Here is a 24,026-nt window from a genome sequence, read left to right as displayed (position 1 = left end):
TCTCAATTTTTTTTTGTATTAATAAATTAACATTTTTCATACCCGGTACCAAATGATGCAAACAATAAGGATGACTGATATCACATTTATAATTTCATTACTTAAATATGCACTTATTAGACATGTCATTATATAATATGTTGAAATTGAAATAAGATAAGTTAATGAACGATGTCCATAACACATTAATTTCTGTGTTGAGTTTTCATTTCATTTTTGATTTAATTTTGATATGTTTTAACTTTACCTTATATTACCTGTGCTCTCTGTAATTTTAATGAAAAAAAAATAACCGCAGTTTGGTTAACAGAACTTCAAAATAACTAAATTCTACAATTTTTAATTAATTGAAAAATGAACATAAATACTGAACTAAAGATTTATAGATGTTATTATAAATTACATTTAATGACAATTAATAAAAATAATGTTATATATTAAGACAAGTTTTAAAAGGAAATAAATTGTTGTTTGGATTTTATATTAATATCATTAATTTTAAAAACTTGACTAGTGAAACCAAGTGGTATAATTATATAATGTTTTTGTTGTTTTTATTCAAAAGCATGAAAATAACAAGCCATTACCAAAAAAATTCTTATCGATTTCATTACATATTATACATTTTGTAATCATTTCATTAGTTTGATGTTGATTGATCTTTTTCTTTTGCATCTTTTTCTTTCTTTTCTTTAGCTTTAGCTTCAGCTTTTGCTGCAGCAATTTCAGCTTCCATTTTTTCATATTCAGTAATAAGTTTTTCGACTTCGTGTTTTTCAAGTATATTAGTGACAGTTTGATCATTTTCACGTTTGAGTGTTGCCATTTCCACTAAAATAAAAAAATTGTAATTGTAGAGTTGTCAATATTACAACTTATAAAACTTTAATAAAAATGTAGCATTAAAAATTTCAATACTCATTTCATTTAAATTACTCATAAGTTACAACAGTTTTCTATTAAATATAGAAAATTGTATGTTGTCAATTACACTATTCTAATATTAATAATTTATGACTGGATTAATTTTTATTTTACAATAGTTACTGAATACCAAGAACCATTTTACCACCAAATTTGAATATGGATGTTATTACAGTTAAAATATTATGTTATAATTGAAGCTTGGACTACATTAAAAGTTTTACAGTTGACGAACTTAATTATATTTAAAAATGATTGGATGCCTTATTTAATAATATATGTAATATCAATTTTAATAACTATAACTTGGAAGTTGTAGGAAATGCATATTGTTCTATATTCTCTCAATTTATAACAGACCAAGATAGAAATCTCAGCTATACAAAAGTGAATTTAAAAATCAAAAATTAAAAATGCATATTTGATGAAAAAAAAAATTTGGTCAAATTTAGGAAAAAAGTGCACATTTTCATATGCATATTATGTTAACGTTGAAAGGAGTTTTTCTTTATATAAAAATTTTCTATCGAATAATCGTCGGTCAATTGAAATTTGAAATTTTAAGAAAGTATTGTTAGTCCAATGGAATAACTTAACTGGTATTATATAACATGAAGTTTTTTTGTATTGAATTAAAAAAATACCAAAAAAATATTTTTTAATATTTTCATTTCAATAAGATGTCAAAATGCCAACCAGCTATACATTTAATCACTTATAGATTTGTGTATATTATTTGTTAAACATTAGATGTATTTTTTTTTTATTTTTTTTGCAGTTTAGAATAATTAATTAAAGATATAATATATTTAAAAAATATAGTTCAAATATATACCTTTATCAGCTGTAAGTTTTGTTGCATCTAAAGTTTTGAATAAAATTTTCACAGCTAATTTTTTTGCTTCGTCTAATGTCATCTGTCCTTCTTTATATTCAGTTTTCAATGATGCAATAGCAGCCTTAAATGAAAAATAAATAAAAGTTGATTGCTTGGTTTTAAAAATAATTAAAACATACAGCACTATTGGTTCCAATACAAGTTGCTTTCCAGCCACAATAATTTCCACTAGGATCTGATTGATACAGTTGGAAACCATAATGTGAATCCCAGCCCATATACAAAATTGATACACCAAAAGGTCTTTTTCCTAAATATAATAATAATAATATTAGAGCACTTAAATTTGTAAGTATTTGACATTGCTTACCTCCATATTGAGTATAAGCTTGTTTTACATCACATAACCATGAAACAAGTTGTTCACATGGTATAGAATCACCATATTGCATACGGTATCGTTCTGAAATTGATCGTAGTTCAGTAACCAAGACATTGGCATCCGCAGTAATACCAGCAACACTACATACCATGTCACTAAACATTTTTTTTTTTTTTTAGATTAAGTATTTAAAGTTATATTATGTAGTTTTAAACTAAGAACAGCTTAATTACTCATTCAGTTTATAAATTTTTTCTGAACCACAAGTCTCATCAAGCAATTTATTAACATTCCGTTTTTCAGCTGCAAGGAGAACACCATCATTAGTTAGTATACCCAAACATGTACCAGCATGACTGATAGCTTCAATAGCATATTCAACTTGATATAATCGACCTAAAATTGTATAAATAAATAATTATTTAATGGTTAATTAGTTGTTAATAAGACTAATACTAAGATAGATTCATGTAATATTACCTTCAGGAGAAAATATTGTTGTTCTAGTATCATATCTCCGTGCCTAAAAACAAACAAATATTTAAAGGAAAATATAATTTTAATACGTATATATATTAAATTAATTATACTAAAATAATTTCTAAATATAATTGAACCCTCAACACTTCTGAAGTATAATGAGTATTGAATATAGAAATTTACATTAATACTACTAAATAATAAAATTACCATTTTTTTTTTTTTTTTAAAGCTAAGTAAAAACAAATTTGTTGCAAAAATAATTATTAACTAATATTGTAAATAGAAAATAATGGTTCCTAATACAAAACTATTGATAAACAATGACAATACTCAAAATAAAATTTGAAATTCTGTTATTTAAGGTTATATGAATAGCGCAGCGTAATTTTACCATTTTATAATATCCTTGATAACTTTATCATTTAAGATAAGTCGAAAACCCGGCTAAGATAATTCAGAAAATATTTAAGACTGTGGTCGAATATCATACACGGTGCTACCATTGAACTATATATTCATATAGAGTTCAATGGATACCACAGATATCAATAATCAATTTTAAGTTTAGCATTGAAATCTTTGCACTGTGCATCCAGAACATGGTTAAAAAGATGCCCGTGGTCTCAGTGCCGTAACTACAAAATAGGAGACCCGTGTGCGGTAATTATATTAGGCCCTTTCCTAGGAGTTATTTTTGTTGTAGGTCTTATTTTTAAGTATCAATTTTTCTAGGTTTTAATACACGTTTCACATCAGTTAGTGTATGATATCAAGGGCGTAATTAAAGGGGGGATTAGAGGGATGGATCCCTCCTAAAAACTTTTTTTATGTAATTTTTTTTTCATTTATTATATCGTGATTATATGATTATTATCATTATTATTATTATTACGATTACTATTATTATTATTATTATTAAAAATTTTGTTTTGGTGGTGGGGGGTTACTGTATAAGGTGTACATATTTTGCTAAGACCTATAATCCCCCCCTCAAACCAAATTCCTAATTACGCCACTGTATGATATATGTATATAGGTATATCGAATTAGGTACCTATAGGTATGTTGTATGCCTATTCAAATACTCAATGGACTCGTTAAATATTATACTACTCTAAAATATAACATCCTTACCTGAATTTTAAATAAGTTTCTTTTTATTATAAAATAATAATATAATATTATTAAATAGTCCAATTAATTGAATTATTAAGTAAACTGGCGTGAAGGTGCTATGATCAGACTAAAACACGTTGGTCTATTTGAGACTACCTTATATAGGTATCCCGTCCTTGTGTTTCTCCTTTTTCCCAAGAAAATAATACGTTTACCCTGATATAGTCTGGGTTATGTTAAACTATTGTTTTATATTGTAATAATTACACCGATTCGTTAAAATACATGCGTTTCTATATAAGTCAATAGCAGGGCTCGTAAGTTCATGCATATCAATCTTGCAAAGTTGTATTTACTTTTAGATGACATAGAAATTCATTTCAAGGTATTACGGTTAAATATGTGACATCTTATTTTGCATGTTTTTGTATATTTGACTTATTTATATTTTATCGGGCATATTATACAAAATTCTATTAGAATCTATCAAAAATCTAAAAGGAAAATATATATAAAATTAAAAATAGAAATTGTATTATCTTTTCTTTTTTTATCTTCTTGATACTCGTACATTTAATGAATAAATTTGTTTCAAAAGATTCAGATTTAAAATTAATTACTGTCTAAGACGTACATTATATGCATTTCATAAAGGCTAAGAATAGTATTAAATAACAATTAAAATCTATTTTTTTTAATTGTGACATAAAATAAAATATAGCTATAAAAAAATGAATGGATAGGTAGGTAGTTCATGTTCTTTCAAAAATTATTTATATTTTCTAAGGAAGCATTTTTTAAGTGCATAATTTTAGATATTTAGTGCATATAAATGCATATTTTTTAACTTTTTAAGGCATATTTCAAAGCATATTTTGCCACTTGTAAGTGCAAAAATGCATGCTTATTTAGGCATTTTTTAGAGCATAAACTTACGAACCCTGGTCGTTAGCTATCGTTAGGGGTGTACTGAAGATTTTATTGAGGGGGAGGGGATTAAAGTTGGTAATTTGACTAACTTAACAATTCAATCAAAGAATTGTTATCGTTATTTCACCGAAGTCATTTCATCATTACTGTTAATAATTTTTCAAGTATGAATTATTTCAAGTATAATTTTAAGTAAACAATAAATACACGTTAATCAATTCATTAATAGCAATTGTAATTAACCTTTGTCATAATTTTTTTACAAATCTATTGGCCAATATGTGTAATTGATTAGTTTTTTTTTAGATGGCCAACTGAGAAATTAAAAACCCAATTATTGAAGGGGTATTATGACCACCCTTCACCACAGCTTATCGTATACTTGAGTCAGAACTTGAATAGTCAACGTTCAGAGACTGCTGCAAGTCATAGAGCCTAATTAATTTAACTTAAATTTATATTTAAACGTTATTATACAAGCTACATTTTCAATTACCTACTCTAATTTTTAAATAGTTATAACTGTAATTTATTATGGGTTATTGCTGGAGTGTAAAGAATAACATAATTTTATCCAAATTTGCGTAGAAATTCGTTACCTATCGCAAATATCTACGTGACAACATCGAAGTTCTTATTTTCTATGACTGTTTAAAAATCATCTAGTAATAAATTTAATTTTTAATAAATGTGGTAACTGGTAATACATGATCGAGAAGTTATTAAAAATGCAATTCATTGAATCGATGCATTTAAATGAACTTCATTGGTTAAGGTTTGAAAAATTATATTTGACATTTTGCGAACTTTTTTTTGCGAAGTGTATTTTTTTTATCATACTCGTATATTATTGTGATGATTGAATTCCCGAATTAATTTGACCCAGGCCTTTAAAATTCTCAGGACTACCCTACACATAGCTACTTTCCACATGTGTTTATATTAAACTACGATAAAACATCGTGTGACGTGTATTTTCGTAATTGTCTTATCCTACGACCTTGTAGTCATTGAATCCACGCTACTGGTGTCTATATATGATTATAATAAAAGGTATTCTAATGTAAGATTTTAATACTATTTATGTGGTCCCCGTGTTGTAGTAATCGTAAGAAATTACATTTATGTACGTACGTATCAAAGTAATAAATTAATAATTTATAATATTCATTCAATTATTTACGTTTTTTCAGAGTTTTGGACTTGGGATTCTAAAATTTTTTTACGAATAATGTATACTCTATTTACGTAAAAGAGTGACCAGATTTTATCGGTGGTTGGCTGGACATACCACATACCCAACCGATTCCTCCACTGGACTACATTTTCCCCTGTCCATATAGTATGGTACGTTGACTCAAGAAGTCGAGCGATGAGTACTTTAGTGAAAAATCAAACGGTTACAGTATCTTTTTTTAACTAAGTTAAACTAGACAATACAAATTTCGCTCATTAAAAATATGTCGTCACCAAGTTGATAACATTTTAAAAGACTGGGTTAGGTTAGGTTCAATCATTGAGTAATAACTCTATGGGTTAAATGCACGGTCGATAAATTTGTTAACAGGTAATATAATACATTATCATAGTCTCAATATTTACCTTCTTTACTATTAATAATTATTATACGGAGCTAATGTGAATTATTACCACAGAGTAGATTTAAGAAATTTAATATATTCTGTGTTTATACCATCATACTATATTGTATATCAACTATTTTGAGAAAAAAACTATTTGACATCCAGTAAAAATTCCTTATAAAATGCACTGATCGGTTACATAATCTATCATTATTTCAACAATTGAGTATGCTCATTCCTAGTATCAATGTAAAATTATTACTTTACTTTTAGCTATATGAACTATCTGTAATCCAGCTTCTATTCAAACATTTATGCTTCAAAATTAATCTTTATTATTATTACAGTATACATGAAATAATAGTAATTAATGTAATTTGTTAATCTGTGGTAATATAGTTTGTAAGTAGTTTGTTCCAAAAGAATAAATCCATACATGTAAAAATGAATAAATTTAAATTACCACTTTGGGAGTGACCACAAATCACAGGACTATTATAATTAAATAATATTTTTAAAATGTATAATATATTAGAACTTATAATAAGAATAAAAAAATCAACAAATGATAACAAATATTTTTAAAATTATTGATAAAATAGGATATTAATACATATAATTATAGAATTGTATAAAATCAATATACATAATATATATGGTGAAAAGAGTAATGACATTGTTCTTATTTTACAAAACTAAATCGAGATCAGATTAAATCAATCATAATTGGAAGAATAAAAACATGACCAAACACTGTAGTTTTCTTTTACAAATTAAATAATACGAATAATTATTATATTTCACTATATTTGATACTAAAAATTATCGATGAACTATTTTTTAAATTTTAAGTAAATTAACTAAGTTTCAAAACTTAAAAATAATGACTTTAAGGAATTTACCATAAATGGTCAAATGAAAAGGCATATTAAATACACGAATAAGACATAAAATTATAAACTTGGAATACTCAATAAGAACTTAACAATAGATTTAGAAAATAAAGCAACAAAATCTTATAAATTGTTTAGAGAATTCAATAAATCTCATAGTTAATATGAGAAAAAAAGAGAAACACCTCATTGAAACACAGGTTTAATTAAACACATTAAAACACACCATAGAAAAAAAAAAGTGAAATTAGTCACTATTTTAGTATTCATTTTGATTTTTTGGAAGACTTTTCTGATTCCATATTATGATCTTCATAGCTGTGAAATTATAAAATCAAAAAATAATTATTTAATATATAATATTAAATAAAAATTATAAATTATTAATATAATAATCATGGTTTTTTTTTTTTTTTGATACCCATCATATTAATGGTTACCTAACATAGTATAAGTAACTACAAGAGCACCTTAACACCAGCTCAAAATCTTTTTATTAATTAATAAAAAGTGACAAACATTTTGTAATTCCAAAGTTAATATTTTGGATTACACCAGTATGTATTTTTACATTTCAAAATTAATACAACGTAAAAATACATTCCGATATAATCTAAAATATTATTTTATACCTATAAATTAAATATCTACATAAAAATTTAATTTTAATTATTTCGATTACCTGATTAAAGCTTTAAAATCTCCAGCTATTAAAGCCACCAATAAAGGAGTAATCAAACAGGCTGGTACCAAGTATAACAAAGCTGGCTGAGCAGCTTTAAAAATGTGCATGATAAATACAGTTGTAAGCAATCCCAAAAAATATGCCAAAAATGTTGTATTGAAATACAAATTTGTTTTACGCTTTAAACTATAAAATATAATAAATTTATTATAAAATATTTGTTTTAATAAATTACCTTACGTATATACTAACCTTTGATCAAATCTTAATAAGAATGCAATAAAAATTCCTGGAATAACAATATCACCTAAACCTAACATGGCATAATTTTGGGAAGCTAAAATTCCATTTTCTAATAAATCTTGTGGAAATATAACTGTAACAAAAATGTATGGGGTATTAATTGAATTAATAACATTATAACACAATGATATTTATAAACTAATTAGAAATTAACTTTTGATAGGAGCATCAAATGATCTTGCAACTGTAACCATAACATTGGTGCCAAATACCCAAAATACATCATAAACAAATAGACCACATAAGAGGATACATCCAATTTTAATGTTGTTGAGATGTAACAATTCCACTCCATTTATAGCAAAAGCTAATCCAAATATATTGTTTAAAATCCAATGCTAAAATTAAAAGTAAATTATAATTTTAACTAAATATTAGGTATTAATTAATAAAAATACCTTGCTGTACAGGTAATATGATCCTAATATTCCACATACTATAAAGCATATTACATCATGTAATGTAAATTTAACATTTATCCAATCCAATTTTTTATCGCCTGCGCCTTCAGTAAATTGTAATTGGTACTTAGTTTTAGGTATACTTTTTGGTAATATGGAACTGAATTGATTACTAATTAAAAAAAAAAAAAAAGAAACCAATACTTCAAATATTATTATATATTTACTATAATATTTAAAGTTAAACTTGAACTCACCCAAGAAGATTACTTAAAGCAGCCACTCCAAGAATATAAAAATAGGCAGTCACTAACAAATTGATGTGCTCTTTAGAAAATATCTAAATAAAAAAAAAAATAATTGAAAACAGTGGCGTATGCAGGGGAGGTTAAGGGGTTGTAACCCCCCTCGAAATTTTCTCCGATGTCTAGGTTAAAATTTACAAATTTTAAAAGTTTGAAATATGAAGAGCTAGTATTGAATACCTAATATCATTGATTATAGAATAGTCTATTCTATTATCAAAGCTATTATTTAAGTCAAAATATATAAAGGATTTTCATAATTTTGTTAATCGTAAAATGTGTTATATTTTTACCTTGTCCCCCCCGAAAAAAAATCCTGTATACACCACTGGTTAAGAATACTTTTTTAATTAAGCCATATGTAAATGTGAATGACAATTTTGATTTTATTTTATTCAGCTATATATAAGTATATTATAATACAAATAAGATTTGATATATTGTTAAATTAAGTTTAGGTGCACTCACCATCCATTTTCCTTGATTTAAAAACTAACCGAATTAACCTTCATTATGCGTTTTCAGTGTATAAGAGTATATAGGTTTTGAATATATTATTAAAAAAATGAATAACATATAATTTGTACATATATTTTCTTGATTCTAAGTCCTTATAGTCTCCAAACCAGATAATAAATCATAGGCGTAACAAGTCAAGTTTATTTTTAAAAATATTTCCACAACTTATCACTACTTGCAAAGTAATTAGAAATATCACTTTTAAGAGTCTAACCTTAGATATTATCAGAAATCTTTTTTTTTACTTATTTTCCCAACTTTTTACGGTTAATCTCTCCAGTCTTCTACATACATCAGATCCTCATATCACTTTTGATAAAGACACACCATAACTTAATTTAATCTTATTGATTTTGTTTATTATTTGAAATAATTTAGCATCAATTTTATATGTTTTTACAAAAAAAAAAAAAGAAAAAGTAATAGTGAACTTTAATAAAAAGTATTAAAAATATGTATTTGAAAAGTTATTAGACATTGGTATTGCAGTAATATTATAAATTTATAGAGAATATAAATATTATTTTTAGATTAGCAATCCAAAAGTAACAAATTATTTCATAATTATTTAACCGTGTAATAATATATATATACTATGTGCACATTCAATCATAATTATATTGTTTAAGGGGGTCAAATAATATTTTAAGTATTGTATGATAAAAAACATTCAATTTTTATGGTTTTAAGATATTATTAGATATTTAAAACATAAATATCATCAGTTATTATCAGGGCTCAAGACTTCTAGCATTTGCATATTTATTCATAGGATGTTAAAATATAGCAGAGTAAGCTACAAATCCGTTTCATAGTAAAAGGAATGCAGCTTTAAAAATTTTTAGAGCATATTTTGATACATTTTAGGGTTTTTAGATATTTTCTACTATTTTTTAAAGTATCATGCTATTTTTTGCATATAATTTGTTTAACTGAAAAAAATGAAGTAGTTTTGAGAGTTTTGTGAGCACCAAGTGGTAAATTTCTATTTTACAAAAGTAAAATGTAAAAACGTATAAAGCCGCGTTTATATTAAAACTGTTCAATGTGAATGCAGATTCGGCCTAAAAACTATTTCGTTCAATCATTCACTTTTATAAAGTAAATGCAGCTTTCTTTTTGAATTACTTGACAATGACGATGCAGTCAGCATTAAAGAAGCAACAAAATGTATCAATAAAAACAGAATAGACGAAGATCTTATTTTTATCAAATCAATCAAATTCTTTGTCCCTTACTACATCTTTCAAAAAATTACAAACACATGGGTTGTTATTATCTGACTATATTGAAATACTTAAGAAAAATGTAGAAAATTTTTTTAAAACTCTACGAGGTCCAATTGGATTGAAAATACAGTTAAAATTAAAACAAGTTTTAAAAAAAATACCGTTCTATCACTTTAAAAAAAAATTTCTCGCATTTTATTGGGTATAAGAGACATTGAAAAATTAGATAGTTTTCCAGATGATATTACTTGTAGTGATGTTCCGTACTTCAAGTTCGCCACTATCACATCGGTCGATGTAGAACATTCATTTTCAACGTACAAAACATTTCTAACCAATAATAGAAGCTCGTTCAAATTTTAAAATATTCACATACGCGTGATAATATAGTGCAATTTTTAAGGTAAAAACCAAAATTTATAATTTGTTATTTTTAAATTATAATATTTACTTACTAACTGATTTATTGAACTTTACCAATTATTTTTATAGAATGAAGAAATGATATGTATGTACAATGGTCGAAAAAAAGAAAAACACTCGTGAATGTATATTAGAATTGGATTATATATAAATAAATATTTTCAGAATAAAAATTAATTGAAATAAATGTTTTTAGATTTTTTTAGAGCATATTTAATTTTTTTATTGAGCATATTATAGTGCATATTTTACTATTTTTTAAGGCATATTATAGCTCATATTTCATGGTTTTTCAGAGCTAGAAGTCTCGAGCCCTGGTTATTATTTACTTAAAACCTTAAAGAATAATTAAATTTAACTTGATTTAATGTGATTCACAAAAATCAGTCATTAGTTAAATTTAGCTAAACAATAAAAAACTTCAATCAATAAGTCATTGTAAATCATCATTATGAGCTATACTATGAGTTTCAATTATGTTAGACTACTGCCCTATGATAATTTGTTGTACTTTTATTGAATTGAATAAGTAATTTTTTTTAGTAATTCTTATATTAATTGAAATATTTCCCGACCAAAATTTGTGAACACCATTAACTACATATTGATAAACTTCAATAATAAATTAATCTTTTACCCTGAACACTAAATAGAATGAAAAAAGAGCTCCACTGGCAATCAATGGAAACATTAAAGCATCTTTCTCTGTCATTGACTCAGGAACTTCTTTTTTTAACTGAAATATTAAATAAGATTTTTATCATAATGATAAGATATAACTATTTTGTTAAAAATACTAACTTTGTTCTGCATGTGAAGACGTACTGATCGGAACGATCCAAGAAATATTGGTACTAAAGCCATGATAACTAAACTGGTATATGCAATCAGCATACCTTCAGTAGTGGCTGGAATTCTTTTATAGAATGTCTCCGTATTTGTACCATTTGTTTCATTTATAGTTTTAACTATGTCATCCACGGCTTCAGCCATGGTCAAAGAAATTGAATTGATAAAATGAAACTTAACTAAATGGTAAAAATTGCTATTAACTTGTTAAATAGTTGAATTGAAATAAATGTTAATTCCTAAAAGTGAAATCTATCCACATCACAGCCTACACGCAACAATCACTGGACGTGTAGTGAGTTTGGTAGTATGCGGCGGAGTAAAATGTTGACGTAAACCAAAACCAACGATTGGTGCACGTCAACTAATGATAAGTGATAAGTCAGCTGAGAATCGTGAATTTATTTTTGATTATACGGTCAACCTGATCTTATCAATAAGTCATGACGATACGTAGTAATTGTTGTTAGTACTTGTAACTCGCACTATTTGTTTACATTTTGCACGTAAACCGCAAACTCAGATGTACATATAAATCTTAGTCCGTGATGTAGGCAATAAACATAGTACATAATCATTAGTAAAACGAGGAGTGCGAATGATTAGAATGATTAGAAATCTGTTATGTTTACCAATGACTGGTAATTAACCTTTGCGTGCGTCCTGTGATATTCAAGAAATTTTCCGTTGATTTCATTAAGTTATTTTATATAAGCTCAAAATGTCAGAAAAATGGAAAGCAGAAACAACAATTAAGTTTATCCAGGAATTTAAGCGATATGAATGTCTCTGGAATCCTAAACATGTTTCTTATAAAAATAAACATATGCGGGAATCTTCTTTTCAAAACATTGTGAATGAGATGGCTATACCTGGATTTAATGTAGCAGAAGCGAAAACAAAAATGCGGAATTTAAAATCCACCTACTATCAAGAGAAAAAAAAGATTGAGAAATTGAATTCATCTAGAGGCAGTTCAAACAATATGTATGTAACAAACATAAAATGGTTCGTGGAAATGGATACATTGTTAAAGGATGCAGATGAAAGAAAAATCACTTTTGATAATGTAAGTATATATTATATAATGAAATAATATAGTTAATGTAATTCATAACTTATCAAAGATTCACAATTTAATATAATCATAAATAGGTAAGTTAATTATTAATATTGATGGTTTAATGAATCATTCTTAATTGCTAAGAGACAGCACCTTTATTTTATATTATCTAGTATAACTACAGAATATATGAATTAGGTATGGGCTTGATTTATCGATATTCTGCTTTTATTTATCGATATAATTTGATATTTTAAATGTATCATAAAATCTGTATATCACTGGTATTTTTTTTTTCTTTGTCCTGGCCAGTCTGCCTTAAAATTACTATGATACGAAAATTAAATTACAGTTTATATTTAAAATAATGCGGGAAAATTTATCTCTGAATAAATCAATAAAAATAATCCAAATGTCTACAATCTATTTTATGTCCATTGCTTTCTAACCTATTTCCCATTATTGGTTATACACTTACACGTTTATACATACGTCAGTCTACATCTACTTCTTCATTGGTAAACTCGGCCACTATTTTTTTTTTTTTTTTACTTACTTTACTTCTATACTTCTTCTATTTCTTCTTTGGTCAACTCGGCAACGCTATTAAAATATATTAAAATAAATAAAAGTCTATTGTATTATTTTTTTGTTTTAAATTAGAAAAAAACGTTTTGTAGAATTGTTGTTCCTTAATATTTCATGTTTAATTTTGTGACTGAAAAAAATGTTGATAACAAATATCAATATTATAAAAAATAACGTTATTTTTATAAAAAAAATGTCGATAACAAGCAATTAATTTATGATATAGTGATATCGATACTTTTTTGTACAAATCATGTCTATGAAGAATACAGATGGCTTACTGATTTTGTAAACATAAACGATTAGGTTTATCGCCGCATCGAAATCAGTCTGATCACCATGAAAGCAAAAAATTCCGTCTTGTCCATGAAAAAAAAAAATTGTTTTCTGATGGTCTGGAAGCCAATATTGAAATTCAAACCGGTTTCACTTTTAGGCTGGCCGCACACCAAAAAAGCAAAACTGCTTTAGTCATCGTTAGTCATTTTTGTCTAAAAACAATTAAAAACAGTTTGTTTTGGTCGGTCGTACACCAAAAAAGCAAAACTGTGTAGGTCATCATTAGTCGTAAAATTGTAGTATAGTATTTCAGTCACCAACATGTCTTCCGACGAAGAAGAAGTTATTGTTCCTATTTTGTGGTCTTTGTTGTTAAATATCGAAGAGGATGAAAAACAAAAAAGAATGTGGGTTCATCCTTTAAATAAAAAACGTACAACAAATAATTTAATCAAATGTTTTTTACGTGAATTACGTAATGATGATTTAAAATTTAAAAATTTATATAGGTATACAAAATGTATAATGTATAAAAAAATTTGAAAATATATATATTAATATATAATATAATATATAAAATATATATATAATATATAAAAACAGTGATCATATATTATGATTAATTATGAATTGTAATTAATTATATTAATGAACGATCGTTCTGCAACGTCAGTGGTATCCAACTAGTTAACCATCTGATACCGGTCAAACTGACGGTTTGACTAATAAAAATTGTTTTGTTTTGACTGACGGAATAGAGCATGTTCTATTTCGATAAAACACGATTAGTCATGACTAGAATTGACTGAAGAGTAAAAATGTTTTGTTTTGACTATGACTTATCAGTGTGCGGGTTTCACTGAATTACATGTGTTCTATTTTTAATTAGTCATAATAAAGCTGCCTCAGTCTGCTTTAAGCAGTTTTGCTCTTTTGGTGTGCGGCCGGCCTTAGCATTACATGAGGGTCCTTATCTTGAACTCTTGCATTCCGTTAGGTTATTCTAACGTTTTGTGTGACTTCCATGTGATATATTCATATGATTTTAAAAAATTTTAAGCTCAATGGTACTACAAAATTTAAAAATGATCAGTGAAAAAACTGGTTGTTTTATGGAATTTTGCAAAAGTAAAGCAAATATCAGGAATATCAGTCTTTTCTAGTATTCAAAAGACGAGCGTCTAGCATTTTGGATTAAAAATTGTTATGTTAAAAATTTGATCAATGCACTTTCTAAAACAAATAGTAATAAGTTTGTGGAGAACAATTTAAAAACTCAATGTTTTTAAACTTCACAGCCAAAAATCGACTAGTTTTCAATGCAATTCCATCAACATTTATTGGTAAGTAATTAGTATAATTATTAAAATATAACTTATAATTAAAAATATTTCAAAAATGAATTTTGATTTTAATAAGTGCACAACTCAATTATTTTTAATTTATAATTTTAGATGAAATATTATTTGAAAGATCAAAATTGGCTGGACTACAATAAAAAACCCATGATTCTCCACTGCATTTTGATGATAATTTAAATGATGAAAGTGGCTGTAGTAGTTCAGTTCCAAGTTCAGAAGGATTATGAAGTCAGTTAAATGTTTCCATGAATATTTCTGATATTTCAAATGAATCTTTCATAACTATAACTACTGATTCTTCAAACCAAACATCTAGGTGTTCAGCAAAGACACTAAGAAAATAAAAACTGGCTTTGGAAATTAAATCTGGAGAAGAGAAATAAAATATTTAAAAAAAAAGACTGGTTAGTTTAAGCCAAAAACTATTTAACTATGATACAGTTGTGAGTTATTTAAGATTAAGTGAAAAATATTTATCACCTTGATTGTTTACTATGGTTAAGTCTCATATTCTCTGTTCGCCGAGAGAACTCTACTTGTTCGCGTATTCCCAGCACTTTTAGTACATTTGGTTTGCCGTTTCGAACTCAAATTTTTCACACTACGCGGCTACCGATATGTGATTGCGTTGAAAACAGGCCCGTAGCCAGGCCAAATCTTCAGGTGGGGCAGACAAAATTGTAGCGGGGCATTAGAAAAAAATCAATATTAATGCTATTTTTAATTTATTAATACTGTAATTTTTATAATAGGTACTCTAAATTAAAATAATAAGAATTAGAATAAAGTGAACATAATTACATTTTGAATATTTTTATAATATATTATTTTTTGAATTTACCAGTTTTTTTTTTAAACTGAAACAGTTGTAATTTTCTATCTTTTTGCTTGTTGAGTTCCATTAATAATACATCCAAATTTAGAATTTTAGGATCTAATGAAATGGTGAATGTTATCGGTTCGATATGTTATACCATTGATTATAGAATATTCTATTCTATTCTATAATCAATGGTTATACTTATTGTTCGGTGTTGTCGTCAGACATCAATCAGATGCCATCGTATTTTCCAGTGCAAATGCTATACAATATTGCTAAAAATAATTTCTTATATTAAACAGTGCTTCTACTGCCGATGAAATTATTATCAAGCAATAAATTATATTATATTTAACTACCACGGCTGTAGATAGTAAAAACCTACTATCTACATTCATGCTAACTACTAAATGTCATGACATTATTAACGTTTGTTGGGGGGGGGGGGCAACAATCAAGTCTAGGGGGGCAACGCCCCCCTTTGCCCCCCCGTGGCTACGGGCCTGGTTAAAAAGTGGTGGGAATGCGCAAGAATAGACGAGTTTTGGCCGCCGTCTAGTTGCGTTTTTTCGGCAAATAAAGTATAGTTTATGAACCAAACAAAAAGGTGGTTATAGATTAAGTAATGAAACCAATCAATTAGCATTAAATATTTATTTTTTAGGACCTAGAGTCTATAAGCTTTTATTAAACACTTTTTCAACACTGTAATTTCTCAAAGATCAATTAAAAGAATAACTCTACAGTTAAAACTTAATTAAATTAACGACCAACTGTGTGGAATTGATTTTAAAGGGTTCCCAATATTAGCCAAACACTGGTCAAACATAAAAATCTGTTTTTCTTTGATTATTTATTTTGGATTTCTTCCTGAACTATTTCAGGTGCTTGACAGTCGTTTTTAGTTTTACCAAGTTATTGCAGGGCTCCACAATGTACACGAGGTAAATAACCATGCAAGACTTCGTACTGGGTTTTTGATGTAGATTAGTTCTCAACTGTTTTCAATATACGAGTACGTTTTACCTCGTAGACTTATTGATCCCATGTTTATTTGGATTTAGCTATGATACTTAACAATGACACTATGGTACGATTTGTACATTCTGCCTGTTTGTTGGCCTGAGGGTGTCTCGTAAAGTTCAGGGTATGAGCAATTCTTCTATCTTGGCAAAATTATTTGAATAGGTGAAATGTGAAGAAAGTTCTCCGATCACTAATAATCCTGTCAGATATCCCTCGATTGTCACAGAACTGTTTCATTAACTTGACCACACCCAGGGCGTCAGTAGTTTTGCATGGAAAAAGTTGCACATATTTTGTTAGGTTATCTACTAAGACAAATAAATATTTATTCTTTGAAGTGCTAGTTTCAAAAGGTCCTTGATGGTTCACGTGAATTGTAGAAAATGGCCTTTTCTTTGGGGCTGCTGGTTTTTTTTATGTAGTAGACAATCCAAGCACACAAATATGTGTTATCTAACATAACATCACATGTAAGAAGACCAATAGTAAGAGGTGATTCGACTGATGGTATTTTCTACCGAAAAAATGGCTGCCGAAATCATGGGCTGCAATCACCACTACTTTGCGCATAGACTTCGTTACTACCAGAAGCGGTTTGTTCTGCAGTACGCAATACAAAATGCCATCACAAAGTTCATAATTGGCAATGAGATTGACTAACTGTTACGTCCGAACATGATGAAACATATGATTAGATTTTTTTTTAATTCTTTTATTGATAATGCTGTTTAATCCTTTTTATTGTTCTAGGGATGTCTTGATGACCACCCATTGGTAAATCATATCATTAATTTATAATTTTAATTTCTTCAGAATATTCGTCAAATTAGAATACCAATAACTCAATTTAAGAGCCTTTGAAAATTTATCTGAGCATAATATGAATTGCATGTCATTGCAAATTATTTAGACTACAAGAAATTTTAGACAAGGCTAGTTTTGTAATATTTTCCGTTGTACAATAGTGTCTAAAATTAACTAATGTTAGAAATATGTTTTCATAGCATGATTTTTGCCAATGATGGTCTTTGGTTATTAGACAGATAATAATTCTTCCTTTTGATACTATATTTGCTATCTGGATTAACGACTTCTTTTGGATTTTGAGCTCTTCAATATAACTGAATCTTCTTCTGAATTTAAGCGCAATTCTTTTGTTAATTTTAAAATCTTTTGTGACACAGTGGCCTATAGCAGTGGTATTCAACCTTTTTCGACCTGCGACCCATTTTTCTTACTAAACATTTTTCGCGACCCATATAAATTTCATTAGCCATGAGAACCAAATATAAAAGTTAAAATTGTTTAATGTATGCCATTTTAGAAGTGCTTTTATAACTAAATAAATCAAAATTTATATTTTTTAGGTATTTAGGAAATATTTAATTTTTAATATAAGTAATGATACAAAAAAAATGTATGTAATGATACCGAAAAATGTATATGTTTTGATACACAAAGAAATGAGTGCGATATTTGTCTTGGACTGTTTTCACACGAAATACCTCCACCTTAGCTCAATTTAACACAATGCAGTTTATAGATATAGATATATGAAATGTAAATTAGATTTATAAAATAAGTCGTGCTATCACTTCATTTGATTGTTCATTCTTTTTTTTCTTTTATTTGAAAATTGAGGCTTCCACAGCAAATATTATTAACTATTAGATGTCACATATTTGATGTGTTGGGTGTTAGATTTAAAATTACAATATTACATATGAAATATTATAAAGGTGAAGTTAGATGTAAATTAAGATTTACTAATATAATATTTGTGATACTTAATAATGTAACGATTTTCAGAGTTTGTATTTCGCTAAGTACTTTTACTATGTTGGATGGCATGTTCAGGTTTGTGCGTATTGAAATTAATTGTGTACACTCCTCCACTATCTGTTCGACAATAATGATTAATGGTATGTGTTGCATATTGGTTTGTGGATTTTTTCTAATTAAGTATGAGTGTTTGAGAAAAAAAGCGTTAATTCTAATCTTTTACAAATTTAAAATAGTATAAAATAGTACGGTTTCGGGTTTATTCAAAAACATTTTTATGCAATATCATATGACATACATTATATAATATATATATAAATATGAATTTTTTAAATTTTAAACAGAAAACTTATCGTCACCCAATCTTAAAGCTTACGCGACCCAAAATTGGGTTGCGACCCACCGGTTGAAGACTACTGACCTATAGCATACTCTTCAGGTGCTTTAAATAGGTTCCGAACTACTTTTTTAAAATTTTTATTTGATATTATTTGTCTTATATTTTCTACAACGTTAACTTGGTATTCGTTTGAGACTTCAGGTACTTGTGTTATATTTTTAATTCCTATTATACTGAGTGTATCAGAATTCGTGTTTTAAGTATCAGGTTATATATTACTTCATAATCAAATTCTCCTAGTTGCAATATTCATCTTAGCAGATGGGACCCGGATATTTTGCTTCAAACAGCCTGGTGAGAAGTCTGTGGTCAGTTACTATCGTGAAATTTCTATCTTACAAATATGGCCTAAATTGTTTCACAGTCCATACAATTGTGGGTAGTTCATTCTTCGTTGAATTGTAGTTATCATACCCAATGAATCAGTCAGTTGTATCATTCGAATATCCCCGTGAAGGCTACAAACATGCGAAAATTGTATCAGAGCTCGATAATTTTGATTCAAATGTCGTTAGAAGAATAGTGCACAAGTTCTACAATCGAGGTGAGTACCTACTACGAATTCGATATTAAATGCTTTAAAACAGAAAATCCATTATTCTGGTTGTTTACGTTTAATGCAAAATCTGTTAAAAATTTTGAAATTTTCCTTAAAAAAATGTAATAATGGTCGAACATTTTTGATGGAGAGAAATGACATCGTTGCACTTCGATGGAAATTTCGTCGAGAAATTTGTATGCTGCGAAGGCAAAAGATTATTATTTATATTAATAAATTATAATTATATTTATAATTTATATTGACGATACATGAAACATCAAAACCATTCGATAGCAAAATTAATGTAGCACTGAATGTTTGAAAAATGTTTCCTACGGGAAAAGGAGGTCGGCTCATTGTGTATCACGCTGGATGTGCTCGTTACGGCTTTATTCAAGGGTCCAAATTAGTATTCCTTAGTAATATAGGCAATACTGTTGACTACCATAGTCGAATAAAAGCTGAAATATTTCAAAAATGGTTTATTAAACTGTTAAATAATTTTGAAGAGCTATCTATAATAGTTATGGACAATGCGTCATATCATACTACGTACCCAAAAAGCAATTAGAGAATATCTGACGTACAAACATGGTTAACTAAAAAAATATTGAATATCATTCACTTGAAATGCTACCAGAACGTCACCAAAAAATTAAAGCCTTAATCCCGCGTGAAAAGCAATATTTGCTGGACCAAATTGCGTCAGAAAATGGACATGAAGTAATACAGTTACCTTCTTATCATTGCCAGTACAACGTAATTTAACTAATATGGTTCCAAGTCAAGTGTCGAGTGGCGAAAAACAACAATATATTCAAGATGGTGGATATCGAGCGTCTTATCCACGATGCGTTAGATGCGGTAACCAATGAGGATTGGGAGAAGTGTGTAAGACATGCCGGAAAATTGCAAGAATTAGATAACCAAAAGAAAATTCTTAGGGACATCTTAATGGAACCAATAATTTTGACAAAATTGCCTGATGATAGCAATCGCAGTGATAAAGAATCAGATATAAAGCAATTGGAATAAATAATATTGATTATGATTTATTTTGATTTTATGTTTATACCTATATATTTGTAGATTGTCATGCAATTATTATTAACAATTAATAAATGGTATGTATAATATATGTATAAAATTAATGTTTTATACGGATCATTTCTTAAACCATTTTGTCCTATCATTCGTATAATACAATATGAATATAATATACCATGTTAATAGATTAATTTTAAAAAACGCGGGAGTTAATTTTGAAAGTATTATGACCACTGAGGCAAAACGACCGCTAGGTTCATGACGGGCAGGGGTCACTTTTCATGTCGCGGACTATAAACGTTCGTAGAGCAATTTAAATAAATGTTGATGATGTACTCGTAATTGATAGATTCACTAGTATTAAGAAAATAAATATTGATTTTGTTTTGTAAATAAAAATGTGTTTTGTTTTTTTAAATGTCTAAAAAAAGTTTGTTGTGAGTGGGGGCTATTGACCCCACTTAATATCGCCCTCACCCCCCGAGTAGAAGTCTCAAATACGCCACTGCGTAGCATACTGTAATATGAATTTAACGCAATCTAATAAACATAAGGTATTTTCAAAACCTATTAATAAACGTATATTGTGTGAAAATAATGAAAAAATACATATATTGAAAGATGGGATAAAAACCTTAGCACACGGTTATTTTAGTATAGAAACACACAATTCTGTACATTTTCACTTATTTGCATCATATAATAATTCAGGCACATTTTATAAGAATATTATTGAAAATAAAAATGTTTAAAGTTGTTATAATAATAATATACATATATTATCTGATTTTGTCCTGCTTATTCCTTCAATACTGAATTAGAAAATGCGGAATTCAGACTACATTCCGAGTCCGATAATCTTGAAAAGGAATGTTTTCTGGTGACTCCTGTTTATGAGGGTTTATAAGGTTAGACACAGAGCACACACGCGTATTTTATGATTGCGATAATAGCAGTACTATAATAATATAGCAGAAGACCCAGATACCTCTTGCATGTGAATACTCTTTATTTTATTGTTAGTTAACCATGGTGAGAATAGTGCTTTAACAGTACCCCTTAAATGCAATAGTGTCATCTGCTATTAATATTGTATAAGGTTACATATTTATAGTCCGGCTCACAAAAAGTGAGCGCTGACATCAGAGGTCCCCGTGGCCAATTTTAACAAGTGATCTTCAAACCCCTTATATGCTGCGATATTTTAAATTGTTGATACCACTCTACAACATATACATTACAATAATATTAAACACGTTTGGTACGTACTACAAAATGGAGAACCCTTGGATCCGACAATATTTGGACCCCATTCATCGACCTTGAACGTTCACTTTTTGTGAGTTGGACTGTAGTAAATTATTTTCCACGGCATTCTTTAAATAAAATTTTCAAAAACGCTCCATAAAATGCTCTTCTATTAGCTCAAACATCTATATTTTCGAAACATTATTGATTATTTATAGGTGTGTATAAAATAATGTTAAATAAACTTTTATAATTGAGTTTTATTTTGAGTAAAACGGGGCTCTTAGATCACATGCTTGCTGTCTAGCATGTTTTCCCCACAGTTTCGGGAATTCCATTTATTTGAAATTTATTTTCTAATGTTATCCTATTGTTCTTGAGTATTTAAAACCTTTACAATTATGTAATATATAAATGAAAAATAAAATAAATTAAACAGTTTTTAACTAATTATTCAATTGATAAAACTAGCACTACTTTTAAGAAATTAAATGGGTATTAACTTTTTAATTTTCATTATTCAGGAAAAAAACAATTTTTTTAATAAAATTACAAATTCCAATGATGGTACAGAAGAAGTGGAGTTTGTAAATCAATCAAATAGTCTGGATAAAACGATCAATTTTCTTTCTCCAATTCATATTGAAAATTACAAGCGATTGACTCCAATGTTAAATTTTGCACCGAAAAAATCAAAAACTGTTAATGAATCTTATCTGAACAGCACAGAACGCACTATAGAAGATTTTCGTGAAATATCCAGCAAATTGAACGAGAAACCCGAAGAAAATGAATTTGAATATTTCGGAAAAACTATCGCCTGTATGTTGAAAAAACTACCGGAAATAATAGCTTTAGAATCGATGGCACATATTCAATCATACTTAGTCCAAAAACGTTTAGAAGCCATTGGGAATCAAAATCACCAAGAATCATCTATGAATGAAAGTTTAACATTTTCATCATCTTCATAAAATGACCACAGCTATTCTAGTCCTACATATACCATGGGATCACAAATTAAAGCTTTTGAATATACGAGTTGTGAAAATTCTCAATATACTCAATTGGATATTTTAACAAGGGCATTTACAATTATTTTATCAAAAAATACATATCTGTTTTATGAGTAAAATTATTCTATATTCATGTAATTTAATGTGATTTCTTATTACATTATTTATATACGTTTAAATTTATACACAGAAGATATTTAGTTAATTTTAAAGATCTCAATGAATTTTGTATTTTAAATACAAAGTAAAAGTATATTATGTTAAAAAATATATAAAAAAAATACTTACTTTTTTGTAATTTTCAAGTTTACTGTACAGGAATTGGCAACTAGCAACATTTTTTATCTGGCACATGCTACATTTTCAAAGTACGCCCGTTGTAAAGTGTAAATATTATATTCTTGTCTAATATTGAATTGCAATTAAATTATTCAATGTATTATATATATCTATATCGACATAGCTAACATGGCTATAGGTATTAGGTACTTATTTTATTGTATTGATTAAGTCATACAATTGAATTATATAAAATAAATGCTAATTTAATTAATTTTAATGATCATTTTTTCCCTTTCTTTACTCTAGCCCACCAGATTCAAGTTATATAAATTGGCTTTCTAGATAGATATTTTGAATTACTCATCCCTGGTATATAGTATCACGAACGTTTTGTTACTCTGAACAAGTATTGCAAAAAAGCAAATGAGTCTTCGAATATTAAATATCTTTAAGTATTTTGGACTTTTAATATTATTGGTAATGCGTCGTTGTATTTTGTTTTTTTATTGATAATTTTTTATACTGCAATATGGTTTTAAAAAGGTCTGATGGTTTTTGAAAGAACCTAGGTCTTTTGATGCAAATTCTTTTTAAATGATCCATATTATTATCTTCTAGCAATCCATTGTCATATGCAGATTAGCCTTTTTTTAAAATTTTTTTGTAAATTCAATTAATAATTTTGAAACTATTTTACAAGCATGACGAAA

General features: G+C 27.5%; 3 protein-coding genes and 1 pseudogene across 4 annotated transcripts in view; 2 read left to right on the top strand and 2 right to left on the bottom strand.

Annotated features, from left to right (window-relative positions):
- Nucleotides 1-524: 524 nt before the first annotated feature.
- LOC112693268 (proteasome subunit alpha type-4-like) lies at nucleotides 525-3,036 on the bottom strand. 2 transcript variants are annotated; one of them, XM_025568258.1, is made up of 7 exons: nucleotides 3,019-3,036; nucleotides 2,625-2,667; nucleotides 2,378-2,540; nucleotides 2,133-2,299; nucleotides 1,942-2,072; nucleotides 1,760-1,883; nucleotides 525-831 (listed from the first exon to the last, which is right to left on the bottom strand). In XM_025568258.1, exons 1-7 carry the CDS (start codon nucleotides 3,019-3,021, stop codon nucleotides 641-643), a joined length of 822 nt encoding a protein of 273 aa, XP_025424043.1. In that variant the 5' UTR covers nucleotides 3,022-3,036; the 3' UTR covers nucleotides 525-640. The 2 variants fall into 2 exon arrangements, with proteins under 2 accessions (XP_025424043.1, XP_025424042.1); XM_025568257.1 differs by lacking the exon at nucleotides 3,019-3,036 and adding an exon at nucleotides 2,835-2,938.
- A 4,299-nt stretch (nucleotides 3,037-7,335) lies between these two features.
- LOC112693257 (minor histocompatibility antigen H13) lies at nucleotides 7,336-12,154 on the bottom strand. Its single transcript, XM_025568243.1, has 8 exons — nucleotides 11,816-12,154; nucleotides 11,652-11,750; nucleotides 8,796-8,878; nucleotides 8,536-8,710; nucleotides 8,292-8,475; nucleotides 8,087-8,210; nucleotides 7,832-8,020; nucleotides 7,336-7,467 (listed from the first exon to the last, which is right to left on the bottom strand). The coding sequence occupies exons 1-8, from the start codon at nucleotides 12,005-12,007 to the stop codon at nucleotides 7,416-7,418; spliced, it is 1,098 nt and encodes a 365-aa protein (XP_025424028.1). The 5' UTR covers nucleotides 12,008-12,154; the 3' UTR covers nucleotides 7,336-7,415.
- A 133-nt stretch (nucleotides 12,155-12,287) lies between these two features.
- LOC112693256 (structural maintenance of chromosomes protein 4) overlaps nucleotides 12,288-24,026 on the top strand; it is a 36,646-nt gene continuing 24,907 nt past the window's right edge. Inside the window, exon 1 of the mRNA XM_025568239.1 lies at nucleotides 12,288-12,932. Coding sequence (XP_025424024.1) covers nucleotides 12,585-12,932 — 348 coding nt within the window. The 5' untranslated portion in view covers nucleotides 12,288-12,584. The remainder of the gene's footprint in view (nucleotides 12,933-24,026) is intronic.
- On the top strand, nucleotides 14,393-22,627 carry LOC112693258 (annotated as a pseudogene).

Source organism: Sipha flava, unplaced genomic scaffold (genome assembly GCF_003268045.1).
Source record: "Sipha flava isolate LNK unplaced genomic scaffold, YSA_version1 83_pilon_pilon, whole genome shotgun sequence".
NCBI lineage: Eukaryota > Metazoa > Arthropoda > Insecta > Hemiptera > Aphididae > Sipha > Sipha flava.
This window is presented reverse-complemented; position numbering and strand designations above follow the sequence as displayed.